The sequence below is a fragment of the Phodopus roborovskii genome, unplaced genomic scaffold, assembly GCF_943737965.1.
Source record: "Phodopus roborovskii unplaced genomic scaffold, PHOROB, whole genome shotgun sequence".
Classification (NCBI taxonomy): domain Eukaryota; kingdom Metazoa; phylum Chordata; class Mammalia; order Rodentia; family Cricetidae; genus Phodopus; species Phodopus roborovskii.
Genome location: NW_026126434.1, coordinates 26,331,576 through 26,350,080, shown reverse-complemented (window position 1 = coordinate 26,350,080; position 18,505 = coordinate 26,331,576). Strand labels below are relative to the sequence as shown.

At 44.2% G+C, this 18,505-nt stretch overlaps 1 protein-coding gene across 1 annotated transcript in view; it reads left to right on the top strand.

Moving 5' to 3' along the window:
• Cmtr1 (cap methyltransferase 1) overlaps window positions 1–18,505 on the top strand; it is a 41,664-nt gene that overhangs the window by 14,073 nt on the left and 9,086 nt on the right. The window contains exons 3-13 of the mRNA XM_051187066.1: window positions 1,126–1,277; window positions 2,712–2,870; window positions 6,904–6,996; window positions 8,458–8,529; window positions 9,660–9,754; window positions 9,853–9,925; window positions 12,685–12,883; window positions 13,865–13,983; window positions 16,024–16,120; window positions 16,424–16,556; window positions 17,332–17,511. Of these exons, the coding sequence (XP_051043023.1) occupies window positions 1,126–1,277; window positions 2,712–2,870; window positions 6,904–6,996; window positions 8,458–8,529; window positions 9,660–9,754; window positions 9,853–9,925; window positions 12,685–12,883; window positions 13,865–13,983; window positions 16,024–16,120; window positions 16,424–16,556; window positions 17,332–17,511 (1,372 nt within the window). The remainder of the gene's footprint in view (window positions 1–1,125; window positions 1,278–2,711; window positions 2,871–6,903; window positions 6,997–8,457; window positions 8,530–9,659; window positions 9,755–9,852; window positions 9,926–12,684; window positions 12,884–13,864; window positions 13,984–16,023; window positions 16,121–16,423; window positions 16,557–17,331; window positions 17,512–18,505) is intronic.

The following is an 18,505-nucleotide window of genomic DNA, read 5'->3' as shown; positions in this document are numbered from 1 at the left end:
GAGTCCAGCTTCTATAGGGTTATGGTCCCAAAGAGGAGGTGTGGATCTGAGCGTGAATCTGGATGGCTGCCTAATTATTGAAAAAAGGCGACACCTTTTATTCTATGTAATTGCACAAAGGATTAAACGGGAGAATGGGGCTTGTGAGGTGGGGTGTGGCTTGTGATCTCAGATTGAGGAAGCTAGCATTGATCTTGACAAGTTAATAGGCACCAATTATGTGTTAATGGAGGGGTCATAAGTTCCTTTTGCCAGAGAATGACTCCCTTTTTGCCAAGCAGGGACTTTCTTCAAGCCCCTGAGAGAATGGAGACGGTTGTCTAAATGCCTGATTTTGGGAAAAGGACTTTCTTGGGGGACCAGACACTCCATTGTAGAACATTGCAGTCATATTGCAGAATATCCAAGTAGCTAAAGCTTGAAGTAAGCAAAGAGGAATCTGAACAAACATTATTGTGAACCTGAATAGACCTTAGGAATTTATGATTATCAAATATACACCTTACTTATCAAGCATATGCTACTTATCTAAATTTTCTAACAGCGTGGTATTAACTTGTGTGGGAGTAAGCAGAATTACCATGGTGGTAGGAGGATTTTTTCCAAATGATTATTTTGTTTTAAGAGGGGCTGGAGAAATGGCTCAGTGGTTAAGAGTACTGGCTGCTCTTCCAGAGGTCCTGAGTTCAATTCTCAGAGTGTGATGCCCTCTTCTGGCATGCAGGCCTGGATACAGATCAAGCACTCATACATAAATAAATAAAAATTTAAAAAAGAGGCTACCATTGTATACATTCTCATTCTCTATTGAAGCCCACAAGAAAGCTTAATAGTAAGAATCATTAATGATGAAAGTAAAAGGGTGCTGGATAATTGTGATCCTGAAAGTCAAAATGCTGGGACTTCGTCAAGCAGCAATAGTTGCTACGGGGTCTGTACCAAGTAGGAACTTTGGTGATTTGTCCAAGATTATGCAGCTGGTAAGAGTAGAGATTTGACCCTGGGTCATGGCATGAATTCCATTCAGTGCAGACATGTTCTAGACATAAGCTAAATACTTGGAATGTGGATGTATGGAGCAGTTTTGTGACCTGGACTCACCTAAACATTTCTTCTCTTTTCCAGCATCTACTGCAAGCCTTAGTGGATCTGACAGTGAGACCGAGGGGAAACAGCCCTGCTCTGATAGTTTCAAAGATGCCTTCAAAGCAGATTCCCTTGTGGAGGGAACTTCTTCTCGCTATTCCATGTATAATAGTGTTTCCCAGAAGCTTATGGTACGTCATTGTTTAGAATGGATTTCTGCAGCTGCCCAGGAGGGTGAGAGAAAGAGGGGAAGTGTGTATTGGTGTTGGGGTGGGGCACAGTTGGCATAGGCTAGGTTGTATTTGCCTCTACTTTCTGGCTGTTGAAATTTAGTAGAGAGAGTGTCGCCTCCTCTCAGTAGACGTGTTTGTCATGTTGGAATCATCCGTGAAAAGTGCCAGTGTCTGCTGTCCAGCCCAGAACTGGATCATAGTTCAGTACCTTCACTACTTCATCATGCCAGTTACACGCATGTGTGGGTATGCTTCCCTAGACATGGGTGTGTCAGTAGTTGAGGTTCTCTGTTTTGCTGTAGTGAGTACAGCAAAGGATTCAATTCTTGTTGGTTCTGAGGTGCTGAAAATAAGTACAAGTAGCATGGTCTCTGTTCATAGAAGACCCCCTGGTCCCCTCAGCTTTCACATACACTTACAGGTAGCAAGAGGAAAAGGAAAACCTGCTCACTTTCCCCATTAAAATTTAGTGGCCATACAAATTTGAGAGAAGTCCATGTTTGTCTTCTGCCCAGCCTCACCCATATCATGGTTGGCTCCTGAATTTTGTTGGATTAGTTTAAGAATGAGATGTGCTCCTGCACATCAAAGGTCAGGATGTTATTGACGTCTATGGGTTTTGGGTCAGTGGAAGATGGGAAAGCTGATGACTTAGCCTCTGGCCCAGGGAAAGGGCTTGTGGCTACAATCCAGGGTCTGCCCAGTTCATGAGCGGCAGTGGCAGCTTTCAAACAGAATATAGACCTTCTAGGAGGAATTAGACCTTTGCATTAAAGTTCTTTGATTGGCTAAGTTCTTTGATTTGGAATTTGGGTTCCTGATCTTTGAGGTCTTGCCTTTGTCTGGTAACTCTGGAGTTTAGCATGAGCTTATAGACAGGACATTCAAAAAGGCATTTCTGTGCCAGGACCTTAAAGTGTCCTCCCCATCTGTTTTACATGAAGCAAACTTTAAAGTTACTCTCATAATTGCATAGGTTCCTGCAAGCCCACATACCTGGGCCAAGGGTAAGGTAGAAGCTACTGCTTTAAGCTGCTGTGTCCTAAATTAGGTTCTTTTTATCAGCTCTACCCTGGATCTCCTTTCTACTTAATATGTCAAAGTAACTGCAAGGGGGAGCTGTGCAAATGTCCAGTGAGAGTCATTAAGTATTCTGGGTGCTAATTACAGTTGTACTGTCCCCCCCTCTCATGTATCTAGCATCAGGTTGCCCTAGGCTTCACCTGTTGCTAGCCTACAGTGATTATTTATGCTTCTTTTCACCATTAGGCTAAAAGGCAAACCTGAGGCCTCACTCATGTGTTTCTCAGGGTTTATCACAGTCCATGACCTGTGATAGGGACTAAATAAATGTCTATTGATTGAATTAACTGTGCTTTGTTCCCTTTCCAGGCCAAGATGGGCTTCAGGGAAGGGGAAGGATTGGGTAAATACAGCCAGGGTCGGAAGGACATCGTGGAGACCTCCAATCAGAAAGGCCGCCGTGGTTTGGGTCTGACACTGCAGGGCTTTGATCGGGAGCTTAATGTGGACTGGCGGGATGAACCAGAGGTAAACTGAGGAGGGTGGAGGGGCAGCTATTGGTATTTTTGAGTGGCTGGTTCTCTGAAACCATATTTTAACACATTAAAACCCTGGAGAGGCAGTTTGAGCAGGGTGGTTAGAGGGGCACAAAGTTAGCATCTTAAATAGAAGGTGTGCTGGCTAGATTTATGTCAACTTGACCCAAACTACAGTTATTTTAAAAGAGAGAACTTCAATTGAGAAACTGGCTGGCCCTACCAGATTGGGCAAGCCTGTCGCCCATTTTCTTGATATATGATTGATATGGGAGGGTCCAGCTCACCATAGGTAGTGCCACACCTTGGCTAGTGGTCTTCTGTGCTATAAGAATGAATGCATGCATGCTGTGCTGGGTGGTGATGGCACATGCCTTTAATCCCAGCACCTTTGAGACAGAGGCAGACAGATCACTGTATCTCTGTGAGTTCAAGGTCAGCCTAGTCTAAAGAACAAGTTCCAAGACAGAGGGGACTACACAGAGAAACCCTGTCTAGAAAAAAAAAAAGAAAAAGAAAAAAGGAAGAAAGAAAGAAAGCAGCCTGAGCAAGCTATAATGAGCAAACCCATAAGCAGCACCCTCCATGGCCTCTACTTTGGCTCCTGCCTACAGGTTCCTGCCCTGTTTTTGTTCTTGCCCTGACTTCCTTCAATGATGGACTGTGATGTGGAGTATAAGGGGAATAAACACTTTTCTTCCTAAACTGCTTTTTGGTCATGGTGTTTGATCACAGCAATAGAAACCCTAAGACAGAATGAAAAGAACACTTGCAGCAGCATTCAGAGATAGCAGTTTGTTTCTGTTGTTTTCTAGAACTAAGACTATTAGATAGAATATGATAGAAGGAAGACTTAGGTTACACAAAGAACTTCTAATAGCTAATTGGAATATTCCTAGTAGCCTGTTAAACTTCACACACTAGGGAGTTCTCTCTCTGTTAGGAGGGTTCAACAGGTAAATGGGCACCCACTGCCCCTTAAGTATGGGACAGATCAGGAGCCTCTGACATTCTTCCATTTTCACAACTTTTGTTATCCAGGCTCTGAACATTTGTTTGCTTGTGTTCAGTTCTGTTGTTCTACATAGTTGCTTATTACTTGGTTGTTTATGTGGTGAGACAGAAAATTTTTTTGCAGTGTTGAGAATCAAACCAGTTCTCAACATATATCAGGAAAACACATTACCACTGTGTTATATCTTTAGGCTCAAAGAGGCTTTTAAAATTCATTCTTGGGCTGGAGAGATGGCTCAGAGGTTAAGAGCACAGGCTGCTCTTCTAGAGGACCTGAGTTCAATTCCCAGCACCCACATGGTGACTCAAAACCATCCATAATGAGATCTGGTGCTCTCTTCTGCCCTGTAGGTTATGTGCATACAGAACACTGTATATATAATAATACATAGTCAAAAGAATAATTAAAAATTCATTCTCATGCATAGATAGTAATGAAGTTTTATTTATTTTTACCTTATTCTTCAAAGGATTTGAAGTCAGTATAATAGAAATACCCCAAAACAATAAAAATCTGAGACATTAAGGTTACAGAGGTGAGGTTAGGAGAAAGTGTACAGTTGTCTGACTGTCTGTATAGTACCTGGTAAGCAGGTGTGACTCTGAATGCTGGGAAATTGCTACAATTGTGGCTACCTGAAGGCTTTTGCTTTTGGCTACCTGTAGGCTTTTGCTTTAGAGATTTGAGTGTTTTCCTTGTCCTCATTTGTGTGGAAACAAGTACTTAGAGGCTCTGGACCTTTGAGTGGGCCAGGACTTGAGTTCACTGTTATATTTGAAGTAATAAAGTTGATTGCAAAAGTCTCTCTTAAGGAGATAGGCTATTAAACAAAAACCCCCTTTTTTTATGGTGAAGCTGTTGCAGATACCAGTGGCCATAATTCATTTTTCTCAGATGGAAGGTGCCTTGTAAAGGAAGGGTTTGGCTGCACAGCCAGTTGGTAGCTTGTAGACGGAGTTTCTGTCCCACCTGGTCCCACAACTGTTTAGCCCCAATAAACATATGGAGACTTATATTAATTAGAAACTGTTTGGTCAATGGCTCAGGCTTCTTACTGGCTCTCTCTTAATTATTAACCCATTTCTATTAATCTACACACCTCCATGAGCTCTTGGCTTACCTAGTGATGGCCAGACTGCTTGCTTCCTCAGCAGCTACATGGTGTCTCTCTTGCAGCTCACTCTGAGTCCTCTCCCCAGAATTCTCCTCATCTGGTAGGCCTGCCTATACTTCCTGTGGCTACTGGCCAATCAGTGTTTTTATTCATCAACCAATAAGAGAAACATATATACAGAAGAACATCCCCCATTAGTAGCTGCTGCTTTAAGGCAGATGGAGCTGACTGGGCCACAGTGAGAAAGTGCTCAGGGACTCCTGGAGTGCAGTGTGTAAAGTTCAAGGTTTTATATCTCAGGCAAATCCATCGCCTGGGTAGTCTTAATGTCCAGCTTCGATGGGGTGATTGATTTTGGTTTTGTTCAACAAATGAATGTCCAATGTATATATGAGTTTTTTGTTGTGTACAGCTTATAGTTTACATTTGTGCTTAAAGGTGGGGATTTGAATGGGAGGAGAAACCATAACCCACTATCAGATTCACGCACAAAGACTTCAGCAGTTTCTTTTTACTATTCTGTCTTGGTGGTTGGCTTGCCTTTGAGACTTCGCATTGTGATACCATTATATGCCTTTCAGAGCATGTAACATTACCTTTAATCACACTGCTTCCATTTGCAATGGTGAATCACATGCTTGGGAAGCAGTCTGTTTAGCTGACTGGTTAGCTACCTGGATAGGTTTTAGAAGCCACACTTTTCTAGACCAATGGCATTTAGTGTGGAGTCACTGTACAATTCTTTTCAGACAATACGTTCAGTCCCCACATCAGACCAACCTCAACTCTGTGCTCTGAAAAATATTATTCTTTGAAAACTCTGCCAGGGGTGCTAGTATATGGCAGGTAAGAACCCTGTTCCAGTCTGTTTAGGAAAGCACTTGAAAAGCTAAGAGAAAGCAGACATTAGAGATGAATTTGTGCTCACCTACTCTTGTGGTTTAATAAGGATCAGGATAAACAATTAGGCCGAACAGATGTTTATTCAGGGAGAAATAACTCACAACATACACAGGTGAACACCAGCAGGTTCCTGCTTCCAAGAATGCCTCCGGAAGTCCTCCTGTCCCCGTGCGTTCTCCTGGGCCTCCTCTGTCTTAGTACCCCAGGTCACTTCCACCCCTGCCCCCCCAATGGGCGTGGTCAGTGCCACAGAAGGAGACAAAGTGAATATCCTACTACAAGGGAAACTATTTACTGATTTCTGGGTTATTCTGTGAACAACATTGGAGGTGTTAGCATTAGGAGGTAAGGCTAAGTGCTGTTGAGTCTTACCTTTTCAGAGAATTGTATTTATGTGATGCTGACTAGGTATTTCTCTATCCTTATTCTCTTATTAAATAAATGCCTTAGGTCAAAGACATGTCTCATTTTATTCTGCAGTCAGAGTGCCTACAATAGATATTCATCAAATAATACTGGGACAAATGAGAGAAACATTAAAGATTCAGAAATTTTCTTTCTCTCTTCCTCTCTCTCTCTCTCTTACTTTCCCCCCTCCCTCTTTCTCTCCCGCCCTTCTTTATTTCTCCCTCCTACCTACCTTCCTTCCTTTCTTCTGACAGGGTTTCTCTGTGTGGCCCTAGCTACCCTGGAACTCACAAAAGATCCACCTGCCTCTGCCTCCCAAGTGCTGAGATTAAAGGTGTACACCGCTACCAGCCAGCCAGAAATTTTCTAAAGGATTCAAAGGGATTTGGAGCTATCTTTCAGAAGCTGAACTTAAATTCTAGCTTTCATTTCTCATGTCTGACTATTTGTATTTAGCATCACCAATTGAGATCCTTCTTTAGCCTGTCTGAGTGTCTCTAATTGTTTTGGGGAAGCCCTGGTAAACTGGGGCAGAATCCTAAAGGCCTACCTCATTTGACTTCTCCACCTCTTTTTCATTTGTAGCCCAGTGCCTGTGAGCAGGTGTCATGGTTTCCGGAATGTACCACTGAGATTCCTGACTCTCGGGAAATGAGTGACTGGATGGTTGTGGGAAAGGTAGGAGTTCCTGCAAATGTACCCAGTTTCTGCCTTTTCTTTCCCTTGAGTCTAGTGTCTGCTTACTGTAGTTTTGGAAAATGTGGAAGCCATGTCACGGGCATGCCCTAGGAGATGTGGCGTGAAACTTGAAAAATAGAAAAGCCATTCATCTCTGCCCTCTGTGGGGATGTCTTTGGAGTAGCTTGTTACATGTCAGTGTGTGCCTGCATTCAGGTAGGTAAGAGGACACCATTCTGGTCTTCAGAGTGACAAGGGCATTGTCAGCAGAAGCGTTTATTTACTATCATTCTGGAAAACTGAGAATGTGTGTGGTGGTGGCTGATGACCCTTCCAGTGAGGTCTCTAGAAGCAGGATGACTTCAGGAGCTCCAGAAACACAGCTGCCTTCAGACACTGAGTGTTTGTTCTTTTCACTCTGACTTTCTCCATGTGTCTAATGGGGTTTACCAGAGGCCAGTGCCTGCCCTGTGACAGCCAGCTGAAGTGCAAAAGCAAGGCAGGGAACCGAGCCCCCTTCTTACTGCAGAAACTTTCAGAAGTGAAACTACAACTACTTACTAAACTTTGTTTTGGAAATAAAGTTGTTTTAAATAAAACAATTTAGCATATTACTCTTTTGAAGTAAAAAGAAATATTTAAGAATCTCTGTTTTGATTTCTTTGAATAAACTGCTAACTCATACAAACAATAACACCTGGGGGTTTTGTTGGTTTTTTGAGTGTTAGGGATTGAATTTGTACATGCTAGATAAGCACTCTGTACTGGACATAAACCCTCAGCTCCCATAGTGACTTTGAGCCAGCAAGATGACTCAGTTGGTAGAGACATCTGTATGCAAGCCTGAGTGATTTCTGATGTGATCCAACACCACTGTCTGCAGAGAACCAACTCCTGAGATTGTCTTCTGAACACCATGCCATGGCATAGGTGGGCCTGCACATACATGTACGCACACACATACACCCATGGGAAAGGCTGTTTTTGAGGTACTACCACTTGGCTGTGCTGGACCTGATGTCCTACAATGGCTAGTGCTGGGTCCTTGTTTTCTGTAATATTACCAAGTCAATGCCTAGTATCAGGCACTCCTGCCCATCTCAGAGTGGGCTTCCTGGATGAAGGACAGGCTTGTCACATGGGAGAACCCTGACCTTCTGCCTTTGTGCTCTAGGGGCAGACAGCTTGTATGTCTCCTTCCTGTGTGCTTTCCAGCCTCAGCATTTGGGCATGCTGTGACCATATGGTGTTCTACCCAGAGCTCCCAGCAGACTGCTCCATCTCACAGCCATCTGGAACCCAGCCAGAGGGATTTGGAATTGTCTTTTGCTCCTCAAGGATTGATGTTTCTTGGCAGGGACTTAAGCCCCTTCTTGCTCTGAGCACTCAGAACCCTAATCTCCCCACTCTCCAGTAAATAGTCACACTTGGTCAATGTTTATGATTTTCTTCTCCCTGTAGAGAAAGATGGTTATTGAAGATGAAACAGAGTTCTGTGGGGAAGAGCTGCTTCACAGTATGCTGAAGTGTAAGGTGAGGCTGGGCTGGGTAAGGGGAATGGGGCTTTCTAGTTCTTTTTGGTTCCTGGAGATGGGAAGTATCTGTGATGCATATGTCCAGGGTGCTATTTTTCTGATAATTATCTGGCCTTGGCCTGTTGTGCTGTCCATGTGGTCGTCAGCCAGCAAAGGACTCACTCAACCTCAGGGTGTCAGACCCTGCTAATACCTGAGGGGCCTGGTTAAGTGAAAGCTTAGAGTCATTTTTTTTTTTTTAAGCATCAAATAGATCCATATTTGAACCTCATTTCTACAATATTTTTGCTGTGTGACCGTAGGCTTATAGCTTGGGTGCCTCTGAATTTGTCTTCTCTGTAAAATTGTAGAAAGCACTTCTCTGGGTATTGTGAATGTTAAAAGAAGTCAGAAATCAGAGTGTAGCAACACTTGGGGAAGGGTTAGCTTCCCCTCACACCTTCTGGCCTGACTGCAGGTCAGGAAGCACACATGGCTTGGAAGGGATGAAGGCTACTTCACAAAGCCCTCTTCTTTTGGGTGGGGCAGACAGGGTTTATAGTATATTCATAAGGTGACTATATCTCAAGTGTAAGGAGTATGTCTGTTTCTAGAGACACCCCCTCCCGTGTACGTGTGTGTGTAGGAGACCCTGATTTGTTTGTTTATTTATTTATGGAGGCAGGGTTTCTCTGTGTATTCATGACTGTTCTAGAACCTGCTATGTAGACCAGGCTGGCCATGAACTCAGATCTACCTGTCTCTGCCTCCCAAGTGCTAGGATTAAAGACGTGTACCATCATCGACCTGAATGCCAGGACTTAAATCCCTTGGAAGGCTGTGGTGACAAGGGGGAAACAATTTGCTGTGAGAATTAGCTGTGCAGAGTTGGCTTTCTGTATAGCAGTGGTGCTTTTAACCACATTACTGCAGCCTGGCATCTGCTTCGTTAGGATTTTTACCACTTTGTAGGTGAGATAGTTGAGGGCCAGTGATTAAGCAACTTGTCAGGGTTATACAACTGGATAGTTCAGAGCTGAGATGCAGCAGGAAACCACTTCCTTGGGGGGAGGTGAGTCTTTAGACCTTGGTCGTGCCCCAGAGGGCCTGATGTGATGCTCGTTGCAGAGTCTCCTTCTCTTTTGGCAGAGTGTGTTTGACATCTTGGATGGGGAGGAAATGAGGCGAGCTCGAACCAGAGCCAATCCCTATGAGATGATCCGAGGAGTCTTCTTCCTTAACAGGTGAGCTGGACACCCTGCCTGTACCTACTCCACCTTCATCTGGGGCTATTTCTGTACTCGTGGGAATAACCCGTGCTTTCCATCTTGCTTTGTTACAGGGCAGCGATGAAGATGGCTAACATGGACTTTGTGTTTGATCGTATGTTCACAAATCCCCTGGACTCTAATGGGGTGAGATTTTGTGGTACTGAGTGGACTTAAGCTTCAGTAGCTCAGAGACTGCCATTTGTTCAGTACGGGTGTATTCCTGCTATGTGGCAGTGATGTGTTTTGCTCTGCATTCCCCAGATAGAGTCCTTCAGTGCTCCCTGGTCTCAGGAGTGTCCCTGTGTACAGGCCCTAAAGATCTGTGATTTAAACAGGGTCATTTTCTCTTTCTGCTACCCTGGACAAGCTCAGTGTGGGATAATTATTATGAGGCTTTGGTCTTTCTCTAGAAGCGATAGAGCAAAATGATTTTCTGCTCTGCTACATCTCATTTCTCTGAACATTGGCCCTCCATAGTGATAGAGGGAACAAAAAAGGAGATTTCATTCTAGAACTCCCTTTGGGATCAAAGCATTTTTACCCACTCCTAGAAAGCTAGTTTCTTTCACAGTGACAGAGCCAGGGTCCAGCCACCCCCAGACCTGTTTCTACTTCATGAACCCCCATTCTGCTAGACTCCCCCAACCCCATTACCCACTGACTAGAGAAACTTATTTCCAAGTTCCTTCATGTTTCAGTTCCACTTGCCTACTTGCTGCATGCTGGTAAAACAGGCATGTAGACCCTGCAGCCTTCACTCATTTTCCCTTCCAGGGCCCCCTCCCCATGTTCCAGAGCTAGCAGGCAGCACAAAAGCCTCTTGGATTAGCGTCTTGAGAAAATTAGGTTGATACAATGTTGATTTGATTTTTTAAGCTCCCAGTGATTTCAGTCAAAGCCCATGCCTAGCAGAGCTCTGTTAAGCTGATGGGAAGCCACAGCATTGTCTGGGCTTTTGAGTGTGTCTGCCCTCGGCAGCTTGTATCTGGTTATTGTCTTTTGCTGTCATGAGAATGAAGTAGGCACCAGGATTGTACTGTTCAGGTCGAGGGTGGATGTTTGTTACATAGGGAAATGCAGTGTGTTTGGACAGCTTCAGGCAGATTTTTGACCTGAATTGATGGTCAATTCATGAGAATGGCCCTGTCAGAGATGTGTCTTTGCACTCCACGATAAAAACTCGTTTCACTCTAGTGCTATTGCGTACTTGTTTTTCCATGTCCATTTTCCCTGAGGACCTGAGTGGAAGCCAAGCCTAGCAGGCCTGGTGTGTTTTCAGGGAGCGTTTGCCTGCAGAGCTGGAAGTGGCTGGAAGCGTAGGCATGCTGGGGTCTTAGGGATGCTGGGGTCAAGCAAATTATTGCCTACACATTGGAAAAATGGAAGCTTGGGGTGATGTGGAGAAGGAGAGAAGAATTCTGAGGTTTCATAATTGGTCTCTGGTGCTTACAGGTTATGGGAAAAGGCAAAAAGGGACTAGGGGAAAAGGAAGAAATTAGAAGCTATATATGTAATTGGAAGAAACAAGGAAGGAGGAGGGGTTTACATTCTTGAGTTATTATTAAATCACATGAGGGGTTTTGTGCCTGAGGATGTTGTTTAGGTAAGAAAAGCTTGTTTGGAAAATGTGATAGAAGAAAAAGTCAGTGTGGATATTTACTTTTTGGCCTTGATAGTGGAAATATGGCAGCATTGATGGTGACTACTTTATGTGCAATATTGCAGTTGACAGAAAAAAAAAAGGAAAAGACAAGAGTTTTGACTCCAAGGAAGTTGATCTAGTTGAATATAATGCCATCTTATATTTATGACTACTTTATAGTTTTAGAAAGACCTTTGCCACAAGTTGCATTATTTAATCCTATAGCAGCCTTGAGAAATACCTATATTCATCTCAATTATAGTTGAGCAATTGAGCTTCATAGCTTCAGATGTGTGCTTGTCCTTGACTGTACAGTGAGGAAATGGCAGAGCTAAGACCAGCTCTTTTTCTATGAGCAAAGACTCCTTGTTCTTATTTTGTGACAAGGTCTTGCTATGTAACCCAGACTATCATTGAACTCAAAATAATCCTCCTGCATCAGCTTCCAATTGCTGGATGATATATGGACACTTACTGTGCACCAACAAGCCACTGGTTTTGCAATCACAGGATGAGATCACATTTAGGCACCTTATGGAGACCGGATACTTTGAGTCCTTGAGTTTCCTGTTTTCCTTTGGCTAGAGAGGCTGGAACTTGGGGCTTAGGCCCCAGTGCTGAGAAACATTGTTTTCTTTCTGTGCTGCACACCTACTGTGCTGACTGCTGTATATTGGTAACTTTTATCTAAGTCTATACTTATTCCAAAGTAAATTAATTGAAGGACCAAAGGGGAGAAAGGAGCCAGGGAGAGAAGATTGAGGCTGTGGTGGAGGAAGGCAGATCTTGAAGCTGGGAGGTGTAGGCAGTGTTTCTCCTCAGAGAGAGCAGTCCTCTAATGGTCAGACATCTGGACTCTGGACTAGCTTTGTTCTAACTGCTGTGGGCAAGTTGCTTCATGTCTTGGTGTGTCCATCTACAATGTTCTGCTTACCAGGATACAAAAAAGGCACAGTGTAGTGAGGAAATAACCTGAGACATGGAAACAGCGCTCTGATAGGCACAGAGACACTTTCATTAGGAGTCTGTGTTGCCCTGGTTGTACAAAAGGTGTTGAGGATGTTTTGGGTGAGGAAGCTCCAGAAGGCACTGGTGACTGAGGGAAAATATACTGGGTGTTGAGGGCCTGGTGGGAGCTCTGGATCATACTTGTCAATAGTTTGTTTTTTTGTTTTTACCTCCTCTTCCCTGAGTTCTCCTTTCTTTTCCTTACTGAGTCATCTGTTTTTCCTATCTCCTTGTCTTCTACTTCCCTTTGCAGAAGCCACTGGTGAAGGACCGGGACATTGACCTTCTGTACTTTGCTGATGTCTGCGCAGGCCCAGGTGGCTTCTCAGAGTATGTGCTGTGGAGGAAGAAGTGGCATGCAAAGGGCTTTGGGATGACTCTGAAGGGTCCTAATGACTTCAAACTGGAGGACTTCTACTCAGCCTCCAGTGAGCTCTTCGAGCCATACTATGGTAGGGACATGGAGCAGGGTGGGGACTAGGAAACATGAGGGTAGCTTCTGTGTGGTGACTTGAAAACCAAAGCTATTACTACCTGTGCTCTTCCTAGACTATTAACCAGGGTTCACAGCCACTGGCTTGAGGGTCTTGGGTCCCTCTGAAGTGTCTTTTTTACCGAAGACCTGCACTTCTTTAGGCAGCCTCTCATCAAATCCATATTAATTCCTCCTTGTAGGATCGTGGTTCTTGTGTGGTGATGGGGATAATGAAACTGCCTGACTCCTAGCTGAAAAGTGGCAAGGTTATTAACAAACACAGAGCAGCCTGTGTGTGGTATGAACTATACTTGTTAGCAGTCAGCTAAGTAGCTGCTGCAGTCTCCCTGCACTGACAGACAGACCAGTCAGCAAATCCTAAATTCATTCCTAACAGTCCTTACTGGAGCTTGATGTTGACTATTTTTGTCTTGGTTTTGTTTGTTTGTGTAGACAGGGTCATTCTGTATAGCCTTGGCTGGCCTGTAAGTCACTATGTAGATCAGGCTAGTATCAACTCAGAGATCTGCCTGCTTCAGCCTCCCAAGTGCTAGGATTAAAGGTGTGCACCACCGTGCTTAGCTTGGACTTTTTGATGTTTAGAGAAGGGGGTTCTCACTTTGTGTTCCAGGCCAACTTAAAGCTCTCTGTATATCTCAAGTTAGCTTTAAATTTATGGGCAGTTCTCTCTTCAGCTTCCTGAATACGTATAGGCATGAGCCTCCATCACAGGTAATACTGGTTTTTAAGCATAAATACTTTGAAAAGGAATATCTTTTGCTTCAATTGATGACCCTTGGCCTATGAGAGCAGGTCTTGATTCTTGCCAGTCTGTGACCATAGGCAGGATGGGTCCTGGGTCTTGGAACTTACTTGGTATCTGTGCTCACTGTCCCTGAGAGCTCCTGGCCTAGCTCCCAGAAGCAGGTAAACTCATAGGGTTCTTGTGTCTCATCAGGTGAGGGTGGGGTCGATGGAGATGGAGATATCACCCGCCCAGAAAACATCAATGCATTTCGGAATTTTGTCCTGGATAACACAGATCGCAAGGGTGTCCATTTTCTCATGGCAGATGGGGTAGGTAACTGTCTCTATAAAGGTGCCTTAAGGATGTGTTGTCAATTTAGAGGGTTGTTTTTGTTTGCTGTGCTGGAGATTAAACCCCTGGCCTTGGGCATACTAAGTAAGTGTTCTGTTTCTGAGCCCTCCAGAATGCTTTGGTTTTTATTCCTTAGCTCCCACCATAAATGGTAACTTACTATTCATATAGTAGGGATGCACACTTATTAGATACATTGTTTTTCTATACTTTTTGTATAGCCTATACTATCATGGACACTTTGCTTGAGCTTACTTTGTTGACAAAGGCCTTAGTTGCTGAGGAACCGATAGGCATGGACTCCCGCTTAAATCAACTAGGCAAAACTGAATGGGAGGCACACTGCTAATACATGTTGTCTTGGTTGCTGCTGTTGGAGGCTGTTTATATGTAGCCTCCTGAATCTCTCATGCACAGACTTACACAGTAGCAGCAGCAGGGAATCCATGGAGGCCCTTGGCTGGTGGGAATGACTTTTCAGGGGCCTACCTGAGCAGCTACTTGGGATGCAGAGAGCTGACCACCACATGTTGAGCAGAGGCTCTCATCTAGTGATATTATGCCAGAGGTGAACCCTTCTGGTGTGAGCCACCACTGGTTTTGGAGGAAGGACAGACAGTATGCAGTATGCTGTAGGATCACACAGCTGGGGTTGAGAAGGGCCTTGTGAGTTCTTTGTGTATGGAAGGAAAGCAGAGTGTTAGAGGGATCTGATGGTACCCTGGTTCCCTGAAGCCCTGTACACAGTAGGACAGCAGATGGACAGGGTTGGGGCTGGCTAAGAGGAAGGGACTGCCCTGTCATGCAGGTGTGTGGGGTCTGCCAGCTCTGTCTTTCCTTCCTTTACTGCAGTGGGCAGCAAGCAGAGCTGTGTGTAAGCTCTAAGATTTTATGCTTTGGCAGCAGGAGGGCTGGCCTGGCCTTTTGATTTATTTCTATTACTGACTAATTTAAAATTTTCATTTTATATGGTAATGTGTCACACAAGGGTATTGTCATACAAGTGTATATTGTACATTAAACATTCCCACCCCCATCACTTTACCTTTCTCCTTTCTCTTATTTTTACATTTTCGTTTTTTAGGCAATTTCTCAAATAGCTCAGGCTGGCCTCAGATTTACTATATAAGATGAAGCTGGTCTTGACACTTGATCCTCCAGTATCTTTGTTTTTGAATATTTAATTAGCTCTATAGCAACTATTACTTTTATGGACTATATCAGTGAGATCAGCTTACTAGAAGCTAATGCTCTCACTGTCTTCTGTGTATGACAGCATGAACACAATTTGTCTTAAGTGTGCGGTATTACTGCCTGTCTAGTCACTCTGCTGTGCAGCTGGTTTCCAGAACTAAAGAGCAGTCCTTTCTCCCCACTGCTTGCCTCCTTTACTTGAGTGTAAGCTTGGTTTGTGGCTGGTGACTCCCGGCTGAAGGGAGATGTTCTAGGAATCACAACATGCATTCTTGGAGGGAACCCTGGCCTGAGACTGTGACAGCTGGAGGAAAGGGGCTCCTCAGCTAAGGGCAGAAGTGGGTACTGTAAGTAAATCCTTAGTCTATAATTCTCTTTTGTCAGAGCTGGGGGCCTTCGGAGGTCAGTGTGGTGGCAGAGCCCAGCAGAGGGTGCTCCTGACTTTTGCCCCGTCTTCTTAGGACTTAAATGTTTTCTGTCTTGTGGTTGACCAGTGATAAGCCAGTACTTTGCCTCTCTTCTGCCTTATTTGCCTCTGGGTTCCCATGTAAATCTCAAGATTTTCTGGACCATTTCTTTGGAAAAGCATACTTGGTTGTGTGGTTTAGAAATGAATAGGTAGGAAGGTAGCTCACGTTCAGCAGTTAGGGCAGGGTCCTTTGTTTTTGTCTGTAACTGACCACACTGCTTAGACAAAGAAATTGAAATGCGGACAGTCAGATTGTGGCCGTCTGATACCACCACAGGCTCCTGATGAAGATGAAGTCGGGATGTGATTCTGAGCCCTTCCCATTTCTCCGTCCACCCTTGTGTTCTCCTTTCAGGGTTTCTCTGTGGAGGGGCAGGAAAACCTGCAGGAGATCCTCAGTAAGCAGCTGCTGCTGTGCCAGTTCCTCATGGCGCTGTCTGTTGTCCGCACAGGTGACACTTCCTCAGCTCTCTCATCAAGGGCCCACTGCTGGGGCCTATCTAACAGGAGCATGTACAGGGTTGGTTATGAAATTTAAAAAAGAGACAGAGAAAGAAATCCTCTTATTGGGTGGCTGGTGGCTCTATGAATACAGGGAAGAAAAGGCAAGAGTCCCCAAAGTCCTCCCTAGAGTTGATTGTCTCACCTTGATTTTCTAATAGACTAGTCTATCTAAGTCATCTTTTCTGGCTAAGGTGTTTTGCCCCACATCCTGGAGTAGCCACTGATTGCCCTGGATTTTCTTCCCAACCCAGGGGGCCACTTCATCTGCAAAACCTTTGACCTCTTCACACCCTTCAGTGTGGGGCTCATCTACCTGCTGTACTGCTGCTTTGAACGTGTGTGTCTCTTCAAGCCCATCACCAGCCGGCCTGCCAACTCAGAGAGGTAAGGCCTTCCTCTCTTGGTCAGAAGTCAGCAGTAAACCCTGTGCATCTGTCTGGTGTAGACTCTCAAACTGTTGGAAACCTTGACTTTGGAGCTGTGATTCTCCTTGATCTGAGTGCTTCAGATTGCCACTGATAAGCTGTGTTTACCGTACTTCTGTCTGGGATTCTTAGCGTGGCCTAGGAAGAGTGTGACCACTAATGAGACACTTAGAGGGGATTTAAGCTGGGAACAGGCAAGGGGGCTGCCATATAGAGGCACTCAGGCATCCAGGTGCCCATATGTGAGGTAAGAGAAAACAAGCCAATCAGAATTGTCAGGTAGCCTGTTACAGTTTAGATTTCTGTGGAGAATTTGATTCATTACATCTGCAATTAAAAGCCTTCCCAAGTTATGTCTGTCAGTGCAGGGCAGTTGGGAACACCCCCATAGAAGCAGAAACGGTCTTGGGAAGGATTTTATATTTTTATTTTGAGACAGGATTTTATAGTACAGCCCTGGCTAGCTTGGACGTTACTACATAGACCAGGCTGGTCTTGGACTCAAGAGCTCTGTCTATGTCTCCCAAGTAGGATCAGAGGTGAACACCATGAATTCCTGTGAAAGGGAAGGACTAGAAGTGACATTTTTTAAAGCATGGTATACGTTACCCTTTGAGCTCAGACTTAATGTTGAACAGAAAAGCTGTTTAGCTTTGTGACTCTACAGGGTAGAATGAAGGAGTGTGTGGGGAGAAGGCTCTGAGCTTCTTGGAGTGACAGGATGTCTCTTGCAGGTATGTGGTGTGCAAAGGTCTGAAGGTGGGCATAGATGACGTGCGGGAATACCTCTTCTCTGTGAATATTAAACTCAACCAGTTGCGGAACACTGAGTCAGATGTCAACCTCGTAGTTCCCTTGATGGTGATCAAAGGAGACCATGAATTTAATGACTACATGATACGGTCTAATGAGAGGTAAGCCACTGGCTGTGTCTGCTTGTACTGCTGAGGTATGAAGGAAGCCTCAAGAATAAGGACCAATGACCAGCTCTTGGAACATTCTGTCATCTGTGTTTGCTCTGCTGGCTTTAGGACATTCTATGACTTTGAACTACTTTTTGGTTACTCTGTTACATCTGTTAGCATGTCCTGTCCCGAGGAGTTACAAGCAGTTGTGAGCTACTGAACCTGGGTCTTGTGCAGGAGCATTGTGCTTTTTTTTTTTTGGGGGGGGGGAGTTACTCAAGACAGGGTTTCTCTGTGTAACCCTGGCTGTCCTAGAACTTACTATGTAGAACAGGCTGGCCTCTAACTCAGAGGTTGGCCTACCTCTGCCTCCCAAATGCTATGATAAAAATGTGCTCCAGCCACTGCAATGTACATTGTTAACTGCTGAGCTATCTGTCTGGTCACTTCTCCTTTTCAGTAAAGCATTAGTTTTGTTTTTTTAATATTGAATTAAAGGGCTGTCCATGTATTTTGTACATACATACTTTACTAGACTTGGATATGAAATGTCTCCTGCCCTGTGTTTTTTTTTCACTGTATTATGTCCTTTGCACAGAAGTTTTTAACATCCATATGGCCTGGTTTACTCATTTCTTTTATTACTACACTTCTTTGTGAGGCTTCTCCCTGTGGATTTTTTTTGGGGGGGGGGGTAAGGTTTTATAAGTTTAGCCCATGTGTTGAGGTATTTATTTTTAACTATTTTTGGATGTGGCATTAATTAATGGTCCCACTTCATATTTTTTGATATTTTCCAGACTGCCTACTCTATGAAGTAGTCTTGGCGCAGTTTCTAGAACTCTTTTGTTATTTTGTTAGCAATGCTAATTAGTAGTAAATAAGCATTTATTTCTAGGCTTTCTGACTTGTTCCATTGGCATGTCATCTGTGAAGTAAGATAATTTTATTTCCTTTCCAGGTTAAAGATCTCAAATTTTAAATTTTTGATAATGAAGTCCAT